The sequence below is a fragment of the Varanus komodoensis genome, unplaced genomic scaffold (assembly GCF_004798865.1).
Source record: "Varanus komodoensis strain SLA01 unplaced genomic scaffold, ASM479886v1 scaffold80, whole genome shotgun sequence".
NCBI classification, from domain to species: domain Eukaryota; kingdom Metazoa; phylum Chordata; class Lepidosauria; order Squamata; family Varanidae; genus Varanus; species Varanus komodoensis.
In genome coordinates, this window is record NW_025336482.1 from 891617 (window position 1) to 907807 (window position 16191).

Genomic DNA, 16191 nt, shown 5'->3' on the forward strand with positions numbered 1-16191 from the left:
GCGGCAGCGGCAGCAGCAGCCTTTGCCTTGCGTTGCCATTGCCGCTGCGCGGTGGCGGGCGAGACGATGCATCCGCCGGTGGAGCCCATGCCGGGCTACGGGGAGCTGGTGCGGCGCAGCTACGGCAGCCTGGCCGAGGCGGTGCGCGGCTGCGGCGGCTGCGGCTGGGAGCTCTCCCGGCGGACGTGGTCCGAGAGCGCCCGGCTGGCCTGGAGCGAGCCGCTGCTCTGCCTCTTCTGCGCCGTCGGCTGGACCGTCGCCCGCCGGGCCGCCTCGCGGCGCCTGTTTCGGGTAGGTGCGGGCGGGGGAGCACGGAGGGAGGGATGGCGCTTGCCTGAGCTTTCGGGGGAGGGGGTCGCCGCCAGGATTAGCATCGCAAGGGGCCACCGCCTCCCTTCCCCGAAAGAGCAGCCGCTCAGGTCGGTGCCTTGCCTCGCACCGCTTCGTTTCGTAATTGTTGCCCCCGCTTCATTCTTGCAGTCTCTTCTGCACTAGCGCGGTATCAAAAGTTGCTCGTCGCCCGGTTGGTTCCCCCCCCTTTATGCGCTTTGAGGAGAATAAAATTCGTGCATGCGTTATTCGCAGTGGTCCTATTACTGCGAAGAATACTAAGGGGTTATGACTCCGCCGGTTGCTGAGCACTGGCTTGTGTTTGTTTCGCATTGCAATGGAGCGTAAATGAGCCCTCGCGTTAATATAAAAAGCTTAATGGGGGCTTATAATTTTGCACTTTGTGCCTTGTTGGGAGTGCATCACATCGCTACAGCATAATTAATAAGGGAACGTACAATAAATGGCTTATTCTTTCCCATTGGGCGGGAACATGATTTTACATTATTTAAAATAATCAGGATGTTTATTCATTTTTTAGCGTGTGAGGAGCTCGTGACAAGAGAAAAAGCAAATATATGCACACAATCCGCATACGCACGCACACGAAACTTCAGGATGTGTAACACTGGGCATAGCTTGCACTGTTCCTTTTCCTTCTGGAAGGATATCGGTGGGCTTGCGTTGTGAGGTTGTTGGATGAGGAGGACTTCAATAAGAGAGGTCGCCTTTCCTGCCGTTACCGCTGGACGCCAAGCGTGCTTCTTAGATTGTTTAGCACAAAAAGGGAGTCTAAAACCAGTAATTTATTTGCCTTGCCGTCCTTGCACAGAGCGTTGTGCAATCGATACCAATATGGTCTGTGCAAAAAGCGGTCACTTTGCCTTGCGGATGTGTTTGGACTTGAGCTGTGGGGTTGTATGAAAATGGGCCCGTGTATTGGCGAAGTCTCCTGTTAGCTTGCACCTGCATATATGCCTTTGTAGGCGGGGCGGGGCGGGGGGGGCAGTTGGTGTATGTCTGGGTGAGAGGGAAATGCTGTGGGGAACGGTTGGTTTCCATTTTCTTTTGAGGAAAAAGCTCCCGTCTTTGCACTGAAAATTCCTCCCATGTGAAGTTGTGGTGCCATGTTTGTGTGTCTGCTGTGTTCGTGTGCATGCACGTGTGGGAGAGCGAAATGCTCTCTCGAAAGCTCCAGGGGGCGGGGGGGCTTGCATACCAAGAGTGTGTTTTGGGGGTGCCAAAACGTGGATTCGCTTTGCAGGGTCAGGCTGGCAAATGGGGTCACAGGAAAGCGTAGGCCTGGAAGGGCATTGCAGGGTGAGGAGGGGGGGAGTGGTCTTGCGTTGCGGGGGGGGAGGCTTGCACAAGGGGTGGGTTGTTCCATCTGCAGTGATGGTGCAGGGTTGGACAGAGACCTGAGTGTGAAAGGACTGTTACTTTGCATTTCTGTATCAGCACTCAGTCCGGTCCTTTTTTGTTATTATTATTATTACTGCTTCCAAAATGTGATATGGTGGACAGGAGGTTAGCCTTGGAGAGCAGAAAGTTTCTGCAACGTTGCATTCTTGCTGGGTAAAATCAGACCTTACGTTGCAGAGATGGAAACAAGGCATCGCTTGACCCGCGTGGGTACTGAACTAAGGCCTTGTCTTCATGGAGGCGGATGTGTGTACATTGAAGTCTGCTATTGTACGTGCCCGTTTTGGGAGGGGGGGACCACGACTCGGTTTTGTTGGGTTATGAGCTTGGGGGATTTAATCAGTCTGCTGAGTTGGCCTCTAGAATTACTTGTATCCTGGAGAAAAACAGGACCATTCAGATGTACCCAAATGCACGTTTAATTGGCCAAGCTTCTCATTGTCTCAGGGGCGAGCCGCCATTTCATTCTAAATGCACTGAAAATCGGTGATGCAGAATTTCTACATGGGCCGGGCCAAGGTTTTGCTCCCCTTCTCTGGAGGGTGCTGTACCTTCGCTTGGAAAACCAAGGGTGGTCTTCATTCACAGTGCAGCCAGCCCGCTCTGCTGGGTTTCCAGGCCCCCGGCCTGTTCTTCCAAGTGAGGCCAAGAGGCCTTCCCGATTCTGTGCCCGCTTTGTGGCAAGTCCTTGGGACCGGCGTCCTGGCATTCCTATCAGGGAGGTGTGCAGGAGGGGCACAGAATTCCTTCTCCATAGAGTGGGTTTTCAAGTTGAACTGTGGTGGGGTTAGGTCCCCAAAAGTTCTGCATCTCAAACAGTCCCCCAGATTTGCACGTGCTGAAATGTATAAGCTCAGAAGTTTGGGAAGCAGCTGTATTCCAAGAATATCCCTGTTTGTAAAAAGGAGAAAAATGCAAGTGGAAAGATTCAAAGTGGGGCTGCAGGAGGATAATGCTGGGGAGTGCAGTGCAACAGGGATCCTTAGGCCCCTGCCTGGGCCACTCTTTTAGCAAATGTTCCATTGCATGATGAGCTTTTAGCTTATTTTAGACAGCATGGCAGGGGCACAAGTGACACCAGCTGAAAGCTTCAGTGCTCCTGAAGTGCCTGATCCTGCCTAATCTTGGAAGCTAAGCAGGGTCAGGCCTGGGCAGAAGTGGGATGGGTGACTTGAGTGTATGATTCTATGATTATTGCTGTCAACTGCCTAGAGAGCTTTGGCTATGGGCAGTATAAAAATGTAATAATAATAATAATAATAATAATAATAATAAGAAGAAGAAGAAGAAGAAGAAGTTTAGAAAAATGAAAAGTATCGAGTAGAACTTGCTGTTTCTGGCTATCACCGGCACACAGAAAGGATTTTTTCCTGCTTGCTTTTCGTTCGTTGTCATTCCAGAGAATTGCAACTGTCACGGCAAAAAATGAAGGCGTTTTAAGTTTCACGTCCTCATGATTTTATTTATTTGGTTGGTTTCTATTGCTGCATCATTTGCAGCCATTCAAGAAGATGATCTTGTCTCTTCTCAGTGGGGTGAGCATATCTGGGGAGTTAGATGGTGGAGGGATTATAGGGGGTTTAAAGCAGGCCCTTTTCAGTCCCTCACACCCACCTTGGTCTTCATCTCTCTTGTTTACAAGGAAATGTCAAGGCACGGAGCAGCCTTTGGGCCTGATTGGCGGAACCTTCTCTGACATCACAGAAGGGGGGGGAGTCAGTGGAAGCAGTTGCCATTGGGTAGGTTGGATGAGGAGGGGTTGTGGGGGGGAGGGGAGAACAGGTAAAGAAGAGGAATGCAAGAGCCTATTGATTTGGAACGACTGACATTGTGGCCTGAAAGAATCTGGGCCATAAATTATATTTGCATTGAATTTCACCCCACCTTTCTTCCTTTTGCAAGGAATCCAAGACCACTGGCAAGATTCTTCCTTCCAGTTCACTCACACAACAACCCTGTGAGGTAGGATAGACTGAGAGGCGGCAGCTGGCCCAAGCTCATCCCAGTGAGCTTTATGGGAAATGGGGTCTAGAGTCCAGCTTGCCTGAGTCCCAGAGTACCTTTTTTAATCCCTACACTGGCTCTCAAGAAATTTCTAGCATGTGAGAACATTCGTATGGACGAGTGGATTAATTGCACAGCTGTAATAGAAATGTTACTGAAATAAATGCTGTGGTGGGGGCAGACCCCTTCCATTACCAGTCTTTTTTTATTTTCCGATTTATATCCTGTCTTTTTCCTACAAAGGGCTCAAGGCAACTTACATCTTTCTCCTCCTCCATCTTCTCCCCACAACAACAACCCTGTGAGGTAGGTTGGGCTGAGCGTCTGTGCCTGGCCCAAAGCCACCCAGTTGGCCCCATGGCCAAGCGGGGACTCGAACCCGGATCCTCTGAGTCCCAGTCCCATGCTCTTCACCACTGCACTGCACTAGTCTCCTAGTGTTTGGGAGTTAGAAAAGTTTGGTGTTTGTTTCTTTCTCGGACCTGTGGGCTCTGGTGCATAAAATGTTTCTGCCTTTTTGCAGAATGTGTTTATAGTTTAGAAATTTTTTTAATTGCCCACCTTCAGTTTAGATGGCATTAGAGGTGCCAGTAATAAAGCATCACAAGGAAGAATCTCTCCTTGCTTCCACCTGAGCTGTGTTTTCATTTTTTTAAAAAATTGGGATCAAGTTTCTAGCTCTCGGGGTGGGATGAATTTGAAAATGCAGAGAGAATACAGTTTGGGGAATAAGATGACTAAGGGGAAAAGGGACATGGTATTCTTGAACAGTTCATACTAGAAGGAAAATTTTCCGTACATCAGATTGGCAGGGCTGCAAAATGACTCTTTTCTCGTAAGCTATAAAAATGGTCGGCAGCGTAAATGATGACATTTCCTCAATGTAAGTGTTCAAGGTACTAATGTTCTGTCTTCGGTAGCTGCCCTTTCTGTGGGTGTTCCTTCCTCACCAGCACTTCCTCTCGTTCTGAAAGGCAGCACTGCCTGAGGACTAGGAACTTGCTCCTTTATAAAGAAGAGAAAGTCCTGACTCTTCTATCCTAGGGGCTATGGAAGAATCCCCCTCTGGGACCTATTGCGGCTGCATCGCATCACTGCATCCGGGCGCTGAGTTGTGCTGAGTTTATCAATCGGTTGATCTGAGGGAAGGTCACCTTCTAGGTTTAGGTGTAAAAGTGGAAGTGCTTGCTGTCAGCCGCCTCTGTTCTGCCTCTTAGTGGCTGTAAAAGGATTGCAGACCAAAATTAGTTCTCCCTGTGGCAGAGCAAAGCTGATACAGATCTGTGAGGATGCTCTTTTCCCCTCGCCCAACCCTCCCGTGAGACTAAATGATAGATTGCGGTGCCAGCACCAGCCTGGTGTGAAACATTTGCACTCTGTGGAGGAACTCTGTCGCGCCGCAAGGACGGAGCGGTGATGAGCAGGAAGGGAAACGGGCTTGTGCGTGAGAGAGAGGTCTGACCCATCCAGCTTGTGCTTCCTGCCTGGGGAGCATCAGAGGGGCAGGCAAAGTGCAGAGTGATGTCCTCGGTTCTGGGAAGACCGCCACACCCCCTAGTTTTATGTTTTAGGGTCTTAATTTGAGGAACTTCGTGTGCTCCTGTCCCCAGCTGCAGTGGCTTCCCGAGCTGCTAACACGACTAGAACAAGAACATGCTAAAGCACCGTTCTGTCAAAACAGAGAGGAGTTAAAATTCTCCTGCCAGCAAAATACTACACAGCTGGAGGTATTTGGGCTGTGATCCTGGGCCAGGATTGCAAAGGGTTGGTAACTCTGGTTGCGTTTAAATGCCCAGCAAAGAGAAAACATCTTGACTTGGTGCCCAGTGTGGACGTCAGTTGTGCAGAAGGGGCAGAGTTCACGGGGTTGACGCTTGGGACTTCCTTTATTAGCAGGCATGCTGACATCACTTCTCACCCGCAGGTCTGGTTTATTGTTTCATTTGAACTTAGCTGCAGTTCTCAGAATAGCTGGGCTTCAGGATGGATTTTCCCAAGCAACAATCAAGAAAGTGAAGAGAGAGAAACAGGAGCGGGCAAAGAGAATATTGCTCCTCTTTAACTGTACCCTCTTTTCTGGGAGATAAGACTATAACAGGGCTGAAGTAATTTTTCCTCTTCCCTCCTCATGCTCTTTCCTTTTGTGCTGTGTTTTTGGTTGGATCGGTGCTTATGAGCAGAGACAGTCTTGTTTTACCGATTGCATGAGGAGGCTGAATAAAATTACTTGAAACAAATAAGTGAATATGGCTGGGAGCTACCCCCTGGTGTGCCGCAGAGTCTTTTGGGATGGGTTTGGTCTTTACTGTGCAGAACTCGGTTGGCCAAGTTACACTATCGCCCAACTGACTCACCATCTGCTTTCTGGAAAAGGAGTGTTTTGTGATTGGCCAGGCCCACCATCTTAGACATTTTATAAACGGGCAAGCCCCCTCCCTCAGGGAAGCCATTTTGTGAGAGTGCCTACACACAAACTCCCAGAGGTGCCCACTGGCTCAGCAAAGCTGCAGTTCATCACTGCGGCAATTGGGAAACCAGCTCCTTGCTCATGGGTCTTGCCCTCGTCTTAGCAGGCCTTCCAACCCGGCTTTGGGAAGCTCGCTTTGACCCTTGACTCTCCATGCAGACTTTTCCACGCTGCTCCAGAACCCTTCTGTGCTGCGCTGTGCTCTTGCACGTATGTCTGTTTTAGCACAAACCTAGTTTTCCTGCCCAGTGTGGCTGGAAACACGCCTTGCACAGCTACAGAATGGATTTGCCGTGTTGTGTGTTTTCCACAAAATTGCACTTCCATGCCATAAGGCAGGGGGACGGGGGACGGGGTGGAAATGGAGCTCAGGGCGAGTGGTGTGGTGGTGTCCTTATCAGCAACCTGCAGCCCACGGAAAACACAATCCGATAGCTTTCGGCTCCCCTGGGTCTGCGGGAAAAGTTGTGATAAGGTTCACTGTAACCCGAGTGATAGCTGACCTGTTTGTGCTCGTGGCCACACTCTCCTGAAGTCGGCCCTCCAGCCTGGCCCCTGGTTTTTGCGACGGACCCCCACACCCAGCATTCGCAGGTTGCTGCCTTCCAGGGTCACAGCCTGTCTTTCACATAAACGAGAAAGCAAGCCCATGGGTTGCGCTGTTAGGGCGAGTCACCCCCAAAGTTTCCACCGTTTTGAACTTTGTAACTCTAAAACTTGCATCGGACGAGTGGACGAGCCAATGAGTTGAAATTTCACACAAGCCAAACGATGATAAGGGCCTGCATTTGTGTGATGTCTGAGCATGCTTGTGAAGTACGGGTGTGTACACAAACGCACGGGCATTCTTCCTATGCAATCCCTGCTGGAACCTTTCACTACCTTTATATGATATATTCTTGCTCTGCTTGATCAAAGCATAACCCAGGCCAACATTTTCTTCTCCCGATGGGCAAGCAGGCTGCCCTCGCAGTTGGAAGCTCTGTTTGACCACCTCGGACCACCAGTTTTTCCATTTGGACTTGTGTCTTGTAGTAGTGAGTTCCTTGGTTTTAATGATACGGCATGATTCGTTGTATTGGCTGCATTTATATCTTGCCTATTTTTCCTCTGAGGAAAAAGGTGAGATACCCATTTCTTTTCTTCCTTTTTTTATTCCCACAACAGCCCTGTGAGGTAGGTTAGGATGAGAATTTGTGACTGGCCCAAAGGCAGTTAATGAGGTTTATGGCCATCTCGCTCCCACATCCATTCTTCCCCTGTAAAAAAAAGCAAACCTGGGATTATTTATGCCCATTCTGTGAAAGGGGAAGACTGAGGTTGGAAGAGCAAGTGAGAGGGAGAGGTTTGCCATTGGGCCACTGAGCAAGCTCACCTCAGCATGGAGATCGGGATTTCTGAATTGGTAGCTCCCCATCTCACCCAGGGACCCCACAAGGAGAGAGAGCTCTAACACTGTGTATTGGCCACAAACTTGATTATTCCATAGTTTTAACATACTATTTTATCCTTTTCACACCTAATCTCTCAGCTGCGTATTGTACATTTTACTGTATATTGTTGCTGTTTGTTTCTATGTTCTTATTGTGAATTAGCATCCTGTATTGCTATGCTTTTTTTTCAGGATTTTTCAGGCCTTGGGAGGAGAGGTCCAGAGAAGAAGGCTGGGTTGGAAAATGAAAAGCTCTTGGGCGCTTTATGGTGTTGGACTTGGAGGTGAAAAACCTGCAAGGAAAACTGTAGAGACCTTCTAGGTTAGTGGGGGTGGGGGAGAGCCTTCGAGTCTGAAAAGAAACCCTGTACAAGTTTCTAGTCCTCAGGAAGGATGACTAAGCATGAATGTTCAAAATGGAAAGCACAGAACAGACAGTACGCACTGTTCTTCTGCCAGCAGAACAGGACAACTTTAGAGAATTAGCAGCAGGAGACTGTGAACCAATTTCTTGTCTGGATAAGAACTTTAGTTCCCTGTTTCTAGCCCCATAATGGCTTTTTTTATCATCCCAGGTTGCTTAAAAGCAAAACAAAACCTCACTTTCCCCGGGAGGGTAGAATCGAGACTCAGGGTGTCCATAATTTTGCCTCCATCTCCTCAAGGACCTCTTATTACTATTGTTTTTTCAGCTTAACTGTAGGGTAAGTTGCATGAAATGGAATGAGTGCGAAGAGTACCATGGCTGGCTGCCAGCTGCTGCTGCCATGGCAACAGCATAGGAAGGCCTCTGTTGCCAGGGCAACCGGGACTGCTGTGGGAGAGGGATGCTTCAGCCTTATAAATAAGAGCAAGATTTCAGCTGCAGTGGGAAAGTCATCTTGAACTGGCAGGGTGGCGAAATAAGCCATAGGTGGGCACAGTGGGGTGAAGAAACATGGGTTTTAAAAAATGCTGCTCCGTGGAGCTTTATTTTCTCACGCCACCCACTTCAGTGGAATCAGTCCTGCATTTGTGGCAGAACGTAGGTTGTTTTCACTTTGGCTGCATGAAATTGAAAATGATGTTCGTCCATCGTTTTCGATGAGGACCTTGACATCTACCGGGTTGTGAGCTGTCCACGGTGTGTCTGCAGGTGGCTGATAAGGCCAGTACGGGCACGGAGTGTTCTGCCACACGTCGGGCAGACGCGTGGGCACCACTGTTGCAGCGCTTGCAACTCTGGCTTTACGGAGCGCTTGCTTCTCCTGTGCTATGGTTGTCCTTCCGGTTTCAGAAGTTTGGCAGCCTTGGTGGATCCGCGTGCGCCATGTCGATCGGTCTTGTGCCAGGGTCTCCCAGGAGGTGGTGTCGATAACAGGGACTTGAGAGAGGCTTTCAGCGTGTCTTTGCATCGCTTCTTTTGTCCCCCGTGCGATCGCTTTCCCTGAGACAGCTCACCATAGAAGAGCTGTCTGGGGATGCGATGGTCTGGCATCCTTGCAACATGGCCCGCCCAGCGTGTCTGGGCTTTCATCAGCAGGGTGGGAACTGACGGCAGGCCTGCTCTGGAGAGGAGCTCTGTGTCTGGCACCTTTTCCTGCCACTGGATCCTCAAAAGTCTGCGGAGGCAAGTCGTGTGGAAGTGGTTCAGTTGCCTAGCGTGCCTCCTGTATACTGTCCAAGTCTCACTGGCATACATCAGGGTAATTAGCACTACTGCTCGGTAGACTTTCAGCTTTGTAGCAAGGCTTATTCCACGGCGGTCCCACACTTTGGTCAACAGTCTGCCGAATGCAGAGCTTGCCTTGGCGATTCTGCAGTTGACCTCGATGTCAATTGTCACTGCGTGGGAAAGGGTGCTGCCAAGGTATGTAAGTTGGTCCACTGCTTGCAGCTTTTGTCCCTTCACTGTGACAGTGGGCTCTTGGTGTTGGGCTTTCGGAGCTGGCTGGTGCATCGCTTTGGTTTTCTCTGTGTTGATGAGGAGGCCGAAGTTGTCACATGCTGCTGCGAATTGGTCCATGCTGGCTTGCATTTCCTGCTCTGATCCAGCATTCAGGGCACAGTCGTCAGCAAAAAGGAGGTCTCGTAGCACAGTCTCCTTTATCTTGCTGACGGCCTGGAGTCTTCGCAGGTTGAACAGTTTCCCATCGGTCCTGTATTTCAGGCTGACTCCGAAGGAGTTGTTCTGAAAGGCGTCTGTCAGCATGGCTGAAAACATTATGCTGAACGGGGTCGGTGCCAGCACGCACCCTTGCTTGACGCCGTTTGTGATGGGAAAGGCCTCTGAAGCTTCTCCATCGTCCAAAACACAATCCGTCATGCCGTCGTGGAACTGACCTACCATCAGGATGAATCTGTCAGGGCACCCAAACTTCGACATGATGCGCCACAGACTTTCGCGACTCACAGTGTCAGAAGCCTTGGTGAGGTCCACAAAGAAGGTGTACAGTTCATGATTCTGCTCTTGGCACTTCTCTTGGAGCTGTCGGGCTGCGAAGATCGTGTCCACAGTGCCACGCTCTTTGCGGAAGCCACACTGTGTCTCGGGTTAGTAGACCCTTTTCCAGGTGGTCAGTCAGGCGAGTCAGCAACACACGTGCAAGGATCCTGCCTGCAATGGAGAGCAGTGAATTTCCTCTGTGATTATCACAGACTTGTCCATTTCCTTTCCTCTTGTAGAGGTGCACGATGGACGCCTCTTTCAGTTCCTGAGGAATGGATCCTTGATTCCAGAAGGACTGGAACAGCTGAGTGAGTTTGTCGACAAGCACTGCACCGCCTTCCTTATAGACTTCCGCTGGGATCGCGTCAGATCTGGGGCCTTGCCACTGGACAGCTGGCTGGTGGCCTGTAGGGTTGCAGGGTTTGATGGTGGGGCGTTCAGGCTGTGGTTGATATCCGCCTGGGACTCCTACTTTTTAGGGGAAAAACTTGATTACTCCTAAAAGAAATTTATGAAGAACTAGCAACTGGTTTGACAGAAGAAGCTAACTCAGGCGGTTGGGCGGATTGTGCCCACCTGGCTCCCAATTGCACGGGTGGCAAAGTTCTATTCTGCCCCCTAGTGGCTGAAGATGTGACTGCAGATTTCAACACTTGGACACAGTTAAATTAATTAAAACTATTTGGTGTATTCAGAAAAATAAAATACCCCCATTGTGCATATCCAAGGGATGCACACAGATTCTCACATGTGTAGATTTCACTGCCCTGGCACTATCACAGAGCTGGACAGGGGTGAGTTGTACTGGATAAGGCCCAGAGTCCCTCTGGTTTAGCACTTCATTCACACAATAGTCAGTCCCAAAGGGAAATCCACTAGCACAAAATGAGTGCAATAGAGGTAGCCCTACAGTCATGAGGACTAGTAGCCTTGAATTTGAATTTGAATGAAGAAGGCCTTGCTTCCACCTGCCCTGCATCTCCCGCCATCTGGTTTCATGAGATGATCCCTCTGGGTTTAAGTGTTAACCACGAGGTGTTACTACCAGTCCTACCACGCTACACGACTCTGGTGCACCTGCAACTGGAGTATTGTGCTCAGTTCTGGGCCCCTCATTACAGGAAGGATATGGCCAGGTTGGAGTCAGTGCAGCGAAGGGCCACAAGGTTGGTGGCTGGTTTGCAGGGGATGCAGTCTCAGGGAGAGACTGAGGGAACTGTGGCTTTTCAGACTTGGGAAGAGGGATCTGTTGGCGACATACAGGTATGTGAGGGGGTGTCACACGGAGGTGGGTAGAGACCTGTTCTCCCCACAGGAAGGCAGGACGCGCTCCAACGGAGCCAAGCTCAGGGAACCAAAGTTCAATTTGGATGCCAGGAAGTTAGGACCCCAAGAGTATGGAATGGGCTTCCACGGGAGGTGGCTGAGGCCCCATCGGTGCGGGTGTTCAAGGACAGGACGGACATGCACACAGTGGGCATGTCATGAGTGGAGCCAGCTGGAGCTGGGGGTCAGACTAGATGACACTAGCGGTGTTCGAGAGGCCACAAACCGAACAACAGAGCTTCCCTTCAGTGCTTTAGGAAAGCTGATTTTTCTTGCTATCTCCAGAGCCAGGCACCAAGCCCCAGGCAGATATCTCTCTATAAGCTGGCAAACAGTTAGTTGACCAATGAGAATTCTGTGTATTTATTTCATTTTATGAAGAAGTTTCCCCCCTCTGCTTTCAGCAATGGCTCCCCAGGGAGGTAAACAAGGGGAAAAACATGTTTTTGGACGATTAGCAGGATGCTAAAAACAGAATGCACAAAACAAACTGGAGGGAGAAAACCTGAAGAAGAAGAAGAACGCATTGGCAGCTTCAGCACACTGCTTCAGCATGCTGGGTCCCTTTCACAGGCAGCGTGGGAACGGGTCTCTGTCCTCAAGGCGCATGCAGAACATTTTGTGGAGTAAGAAATGCTTTGGCCCTGGTCTGCTTGGCTGATCTTAGGAAACGGGAACACTGACATTCTGGGATGTTTTCTACGGAAACAGAGTTTGTGGCAATGAAGGTCAGCTCAGGGCATGGTTGTTTCCTTTCCTGTCGACTGGTCCTTGTGCCTTTGTCATGAATTCGGTTTTTGGCCTCATGCTTGAGTTAGGAAATTGTGCAATGGAGTGAACAGTGTTGGAAGGAACTTATTCCTAGGGAAGTGTGCCTGAAATTCCAGTTTCAGTTTTATTTGATATATTTATAGCGCAACTTTTTCCGCAAGGAGCTCAATGTATAATCTCACTCCTCATCTCCTTTTTAATCTTCCCAACAACCCTGTAAGGTAGGCAAGGCAGAGAATCAGAGGCTTGGACCAAGATCTTGTGTGTTCCAGTCCAAAACTGGGAGCACTGCAAGTGGTCCACCCTAGATTCTTTTCTTGAAGTATGGCTCTAGTCCTCATGGTTCTGAAGAAATGGCTGGTTTTAAATAGGAATTTGCAGCCTTGGGTAATCTGCTTTCCTTTTTGATTCCACAACAACCCTGGAAGGTCAGCCAGGTGGAGAGTCCTCTGGAGGTTATGCCCCATGGTAGTCACCCCCGAGTTCTTGGGGGTCCCCTGTTCTCTCCCTTGTTGGAGTGGGTGGTCCTTGAGTCCTCCAGCTCTTCTTCCAAGAAGGAATTAAGTCTCAGATAAGTGGGACTGCAGGTGGCGCAGTGGTTGAAACCGCTGTGCTGCTGGGCTGGTAGATCGAAAGGTCGCCGGTTCGAATCTGCACAACAGGGCGAGTCCCGTTGCTCCGTCCCAGCTCCTACCAACCTTGCAGTTCGAAAGCATGCAAATACAGGTAGATAAAAAGGTGGCACTTCGGTGGGCAGGTAACAGCGTTCCGTGCACCTCGGTGTTCAGTCATGCGGCCACATGATCCCGGAGACTGTCTGCGGACAAACGCTGGCTCCCTCAGCCAGGAAACAAAGGTGAGCACTGCCCCCTGGAGTCAGGCATGCCTGGACTTCACGTCAAAGGGAAACCTTCACCTTAAGTTGGCGACAGATTACAAGGTGCAGTTCTATGCATCCTTAGACAGAAAAAACTGGGGATGCTGGGTGTTGTAGGATTTTTTTCTCCCTAACCTGCACCGACTGTGCTTGAAAACCTGGCAGTCACCTCTGAACCCGCATCCCCACCTCTCTGCTTTGAACAGAACTAAATCCTGGCCCCTCTCTGTGAAAATAGCATTGAATTACACACACACACACACACACACACACACAATTTTGCTGGCTGGAGAATGCCAAGAGTTGTGAGATTTTTCTTCCAAGGCATCCATAGGATTTGAACTCTTAACTTTGAGCTTTTGACTCAGGAGCCAGTCCCATGAAAACAGGCCATGCCACCTCTTGCAGCTTTCATTTCAAAAAATTACTGTATTTTCCCCTTCTTTTTCCACCCTCAATTTGCAGCCTGATTTATTTATATTGATAGATCATGTTGAGAGCCCTCCTTTACTCCAGCAGCTAGTTTTTCCTCCAACCTATTTTCTGCTCCTAGCAACCCTGCAAGGTAGGCTAGGGGAGAGAGTGAGTGAGTCACTTGTCCGAGCTCCCCCAGCCAGTGCTGCATCTACGGGGTGGACTTAAAGCCAGGCCTGCTGCCCTCCTGGCCTTGCACCAGAGCCCATCCTTGTGGGTGGTCTAAGGATGTCTTCTGGCAGGATGAGACCAGAGAAGGGATCTTTCATACCTGTGCATCACATGCGATTTGATCATGTGTTCTCTCCAGCTATGGCAGAAGCACCATCCCTGAAAGGATGCAAAACCGAGAACCATGCATCATTCAGAGAGACAACAGGCAAACTCTTCCGCTGGGCAATAGATTGGACCCAGCTAGCCACTGGCTGCTTTACCAGTCTGATCTGGGCACACCGTAGCTGGCGTTCATCTCCGTAAGCCGAACAAGCCGGCGTCAGGGTTTTCAGGGTCCCAGCTGACCCCTGTGGGCTGGAGCAGCTGCTCCCGTCTTAATTTAGCATCCCAGAGGGGAGTTGAGCAAGGAACTTGCTGAGATGCCCTTTTGGTGACGTGGTCAGATGATTTCTAGCTCCTCAAATTTCCCTCCACCTTCCGGCCCAGGAAACTGTCCCTTTTTGTTGTAGAAGCCCTTGCGGGCAACCAGAAGCACAGATGGGAAGCCCAGATGGCAGAGGGGGGTCTGGTCCAGCCTACTCTGGTTTCCAGATGTTTTAGGGCAGTGTTCATTCTCAGCTTCTGCCTTTTCCATTCCCATTGTGGTGTTCCTGGAAGGCCAGAATAGGCGACTCGTGGTTTGCAGTGACTGTGGATTTTGGGATGGGTTGGGGGAATAAGGAACACCTGCCTTGGTTACTCTGGAACAGGTAAGGAGCACCGGATTGGAATTTGATGGGCGCGCAAAGATTCGCTCAACCGGCCTGTCAAATATTGATCACTGGTGCTCATCACACTGGACGCTAAAATTGGGTGCTGGACTGTTTTCAGTCCAAGGGCCAAATTTCTTTTTGGAGGTGCTCTCAGGGGCTGTATTAGGGCTGGGGCTAAATACATACCAGTCGGTTTTAGCTTAAATAGCTAAAATTTTAGCTCTTTGGGCAGTCAGTAAAAATTGAGAGAGAGATTTTGAGCCTTGTGGGATGTGCTGGGGGGGACGGGGACCTGCACAAAAGCCCAGAAACCATCCCCAAGCTTGTGATTTAAATATTGTATTTTGAATAAAAGAAAAATCATTTGTGTGCATAGCTTCTGTGTTAATTTTGTAAAGCTGTGCGATCCATTATAACTAGGAAAATAAAGGGAATGTTCAGTATTCTTGTAATATTTATATAGCATTTCCTACTTGTGCTTTCATAACCTTCTGGCTCCTCTCCTTGATATCCTCACAACAACAACCTTGCGAGGTGGGATTGGCTGAGAATCTGCGCTGGGTCAAAGTTATCTCACGGGCTTCATGGCCAGGTGGAGAGAAGAGCCCAGGTCTGCCCAGTGCTCTCACCACTCCACCACACTGCCTGTGGTGGAGTTTCAGACCTCCTCTGTTGATCCTCTCTGCCTTTTCCCATAGCCCTTCGCCGAGTGGTGTCAGCTGCTCCCCAGGGATGCTGCCAAGATGCCGGAGAGTGCCTGGAAACTCACCTTCTATGGTTTCTCCTGGTCCTACAGTGTCTACCTGCTCTTCTTCGCTGGCTACCCGTTTTTCTTCGACCCCCCTTCAGTATTTTATGGTAGGATCCGCATGTGGACACAAGCAAGAGTGGGCAAGTGGTATTACTTGGAGTAACTTTTCCACAGAACTTCTGTGGAAACTTCTTTCATCTCGAGGGGTGGAGTAGCTTTCGGGGTCACTTTTGGCGGTGGGTGGAACTAAAGGTGACCGGGGAGGAGCCAAAATGCTGGCGTGCTTTTGCTTTATGCTTTTATGGCCAGTAACCAAGACATCGCAACCTCAGAGAGTGGGGGAAATGACCCAAAGGCCAGGGAAGCGCCAAGCTGCCCTGGGTTGTGGAAAAGTTGGGTATCCATCCATCTAACCAGTTAAAGCTTTTATATACCATCCAACTACTAATGTCTCGTGACAATTTCACAATAAAAGCAACACAAAATAGTGCCCAGCATCCAAGACTTCCAGTGTAATAAAACCCACATTAAAACCTATAAACATTAAAAGAATGGGAAAATACAAGGTTTCACCTGGCGCCAGGAGGACCTCTCTGGGAAGCGTATTTCAGAATCGGCGCCAGTGCAGAGAAGGCCCTTCTCTGGGTAACCACCCTCCTTTAAGGGATCCCCAAAAGGCAGGTGGATACCCACATCCTGGTTATTTCCACAGAGAACAGCCTGGAACATTCTGCAATTTGGTGGTGGATCCCTGTGATGGAGCCCCACAAACCAGAAAAAGTGACTCATCCAATGTGAAAATACTTTCCCTTCTCCTTTGCCCTAGTTGGGAGCTGTGTTGTAAGAGCTGTTCCAATTTTCCCCTCTTCTGCCATAGAGCCTTCCACAAATGCCCGGTCTTGCCCCACAGATCCTTCACCCCAGGGCACACCATGCCTGAAGATACACCAGCTGCAACAACAATACTGCACAAATTTTCAGAT

The 16191-nt window shown here is 49.8% G+C and overlaps 1 protein-coding gene across 5 annotated transcripts in view; it reads left to right on the forward strand.

Annotated features, from left to right (window-relative positions):
• Positions 1 to 16191, forward strand: part of CERS1 (ceramide synthase 1) — a 25122-nt gene continuing 8931 nt past the window's right edge. For 3 of the 5 annotated variants that reach the window (XR_006417176.1, XM_044456019.1, XM_044456021.1), the window contains exons 1-2: positions 1 to 291; positions 15156 to 15315. Coding sequence is in view for 4 of the 5 variants with exons in the window: in XM_044456019.1 (XP_044311954.1) it covers positions 67 to 291; positions 15156 to 15315 (385 nt within the window). In the remaining variant the exon portion in view is untranslated. Of the gene's footprint in view, positions 292 to 12018; positions 12036 to 15155; positions 15316 to 16191 lie in introns of those variants that run through there. The other 2 variants (XM_044456020.1, XM_044456022.1) reach the window with 2 other exon arrangements.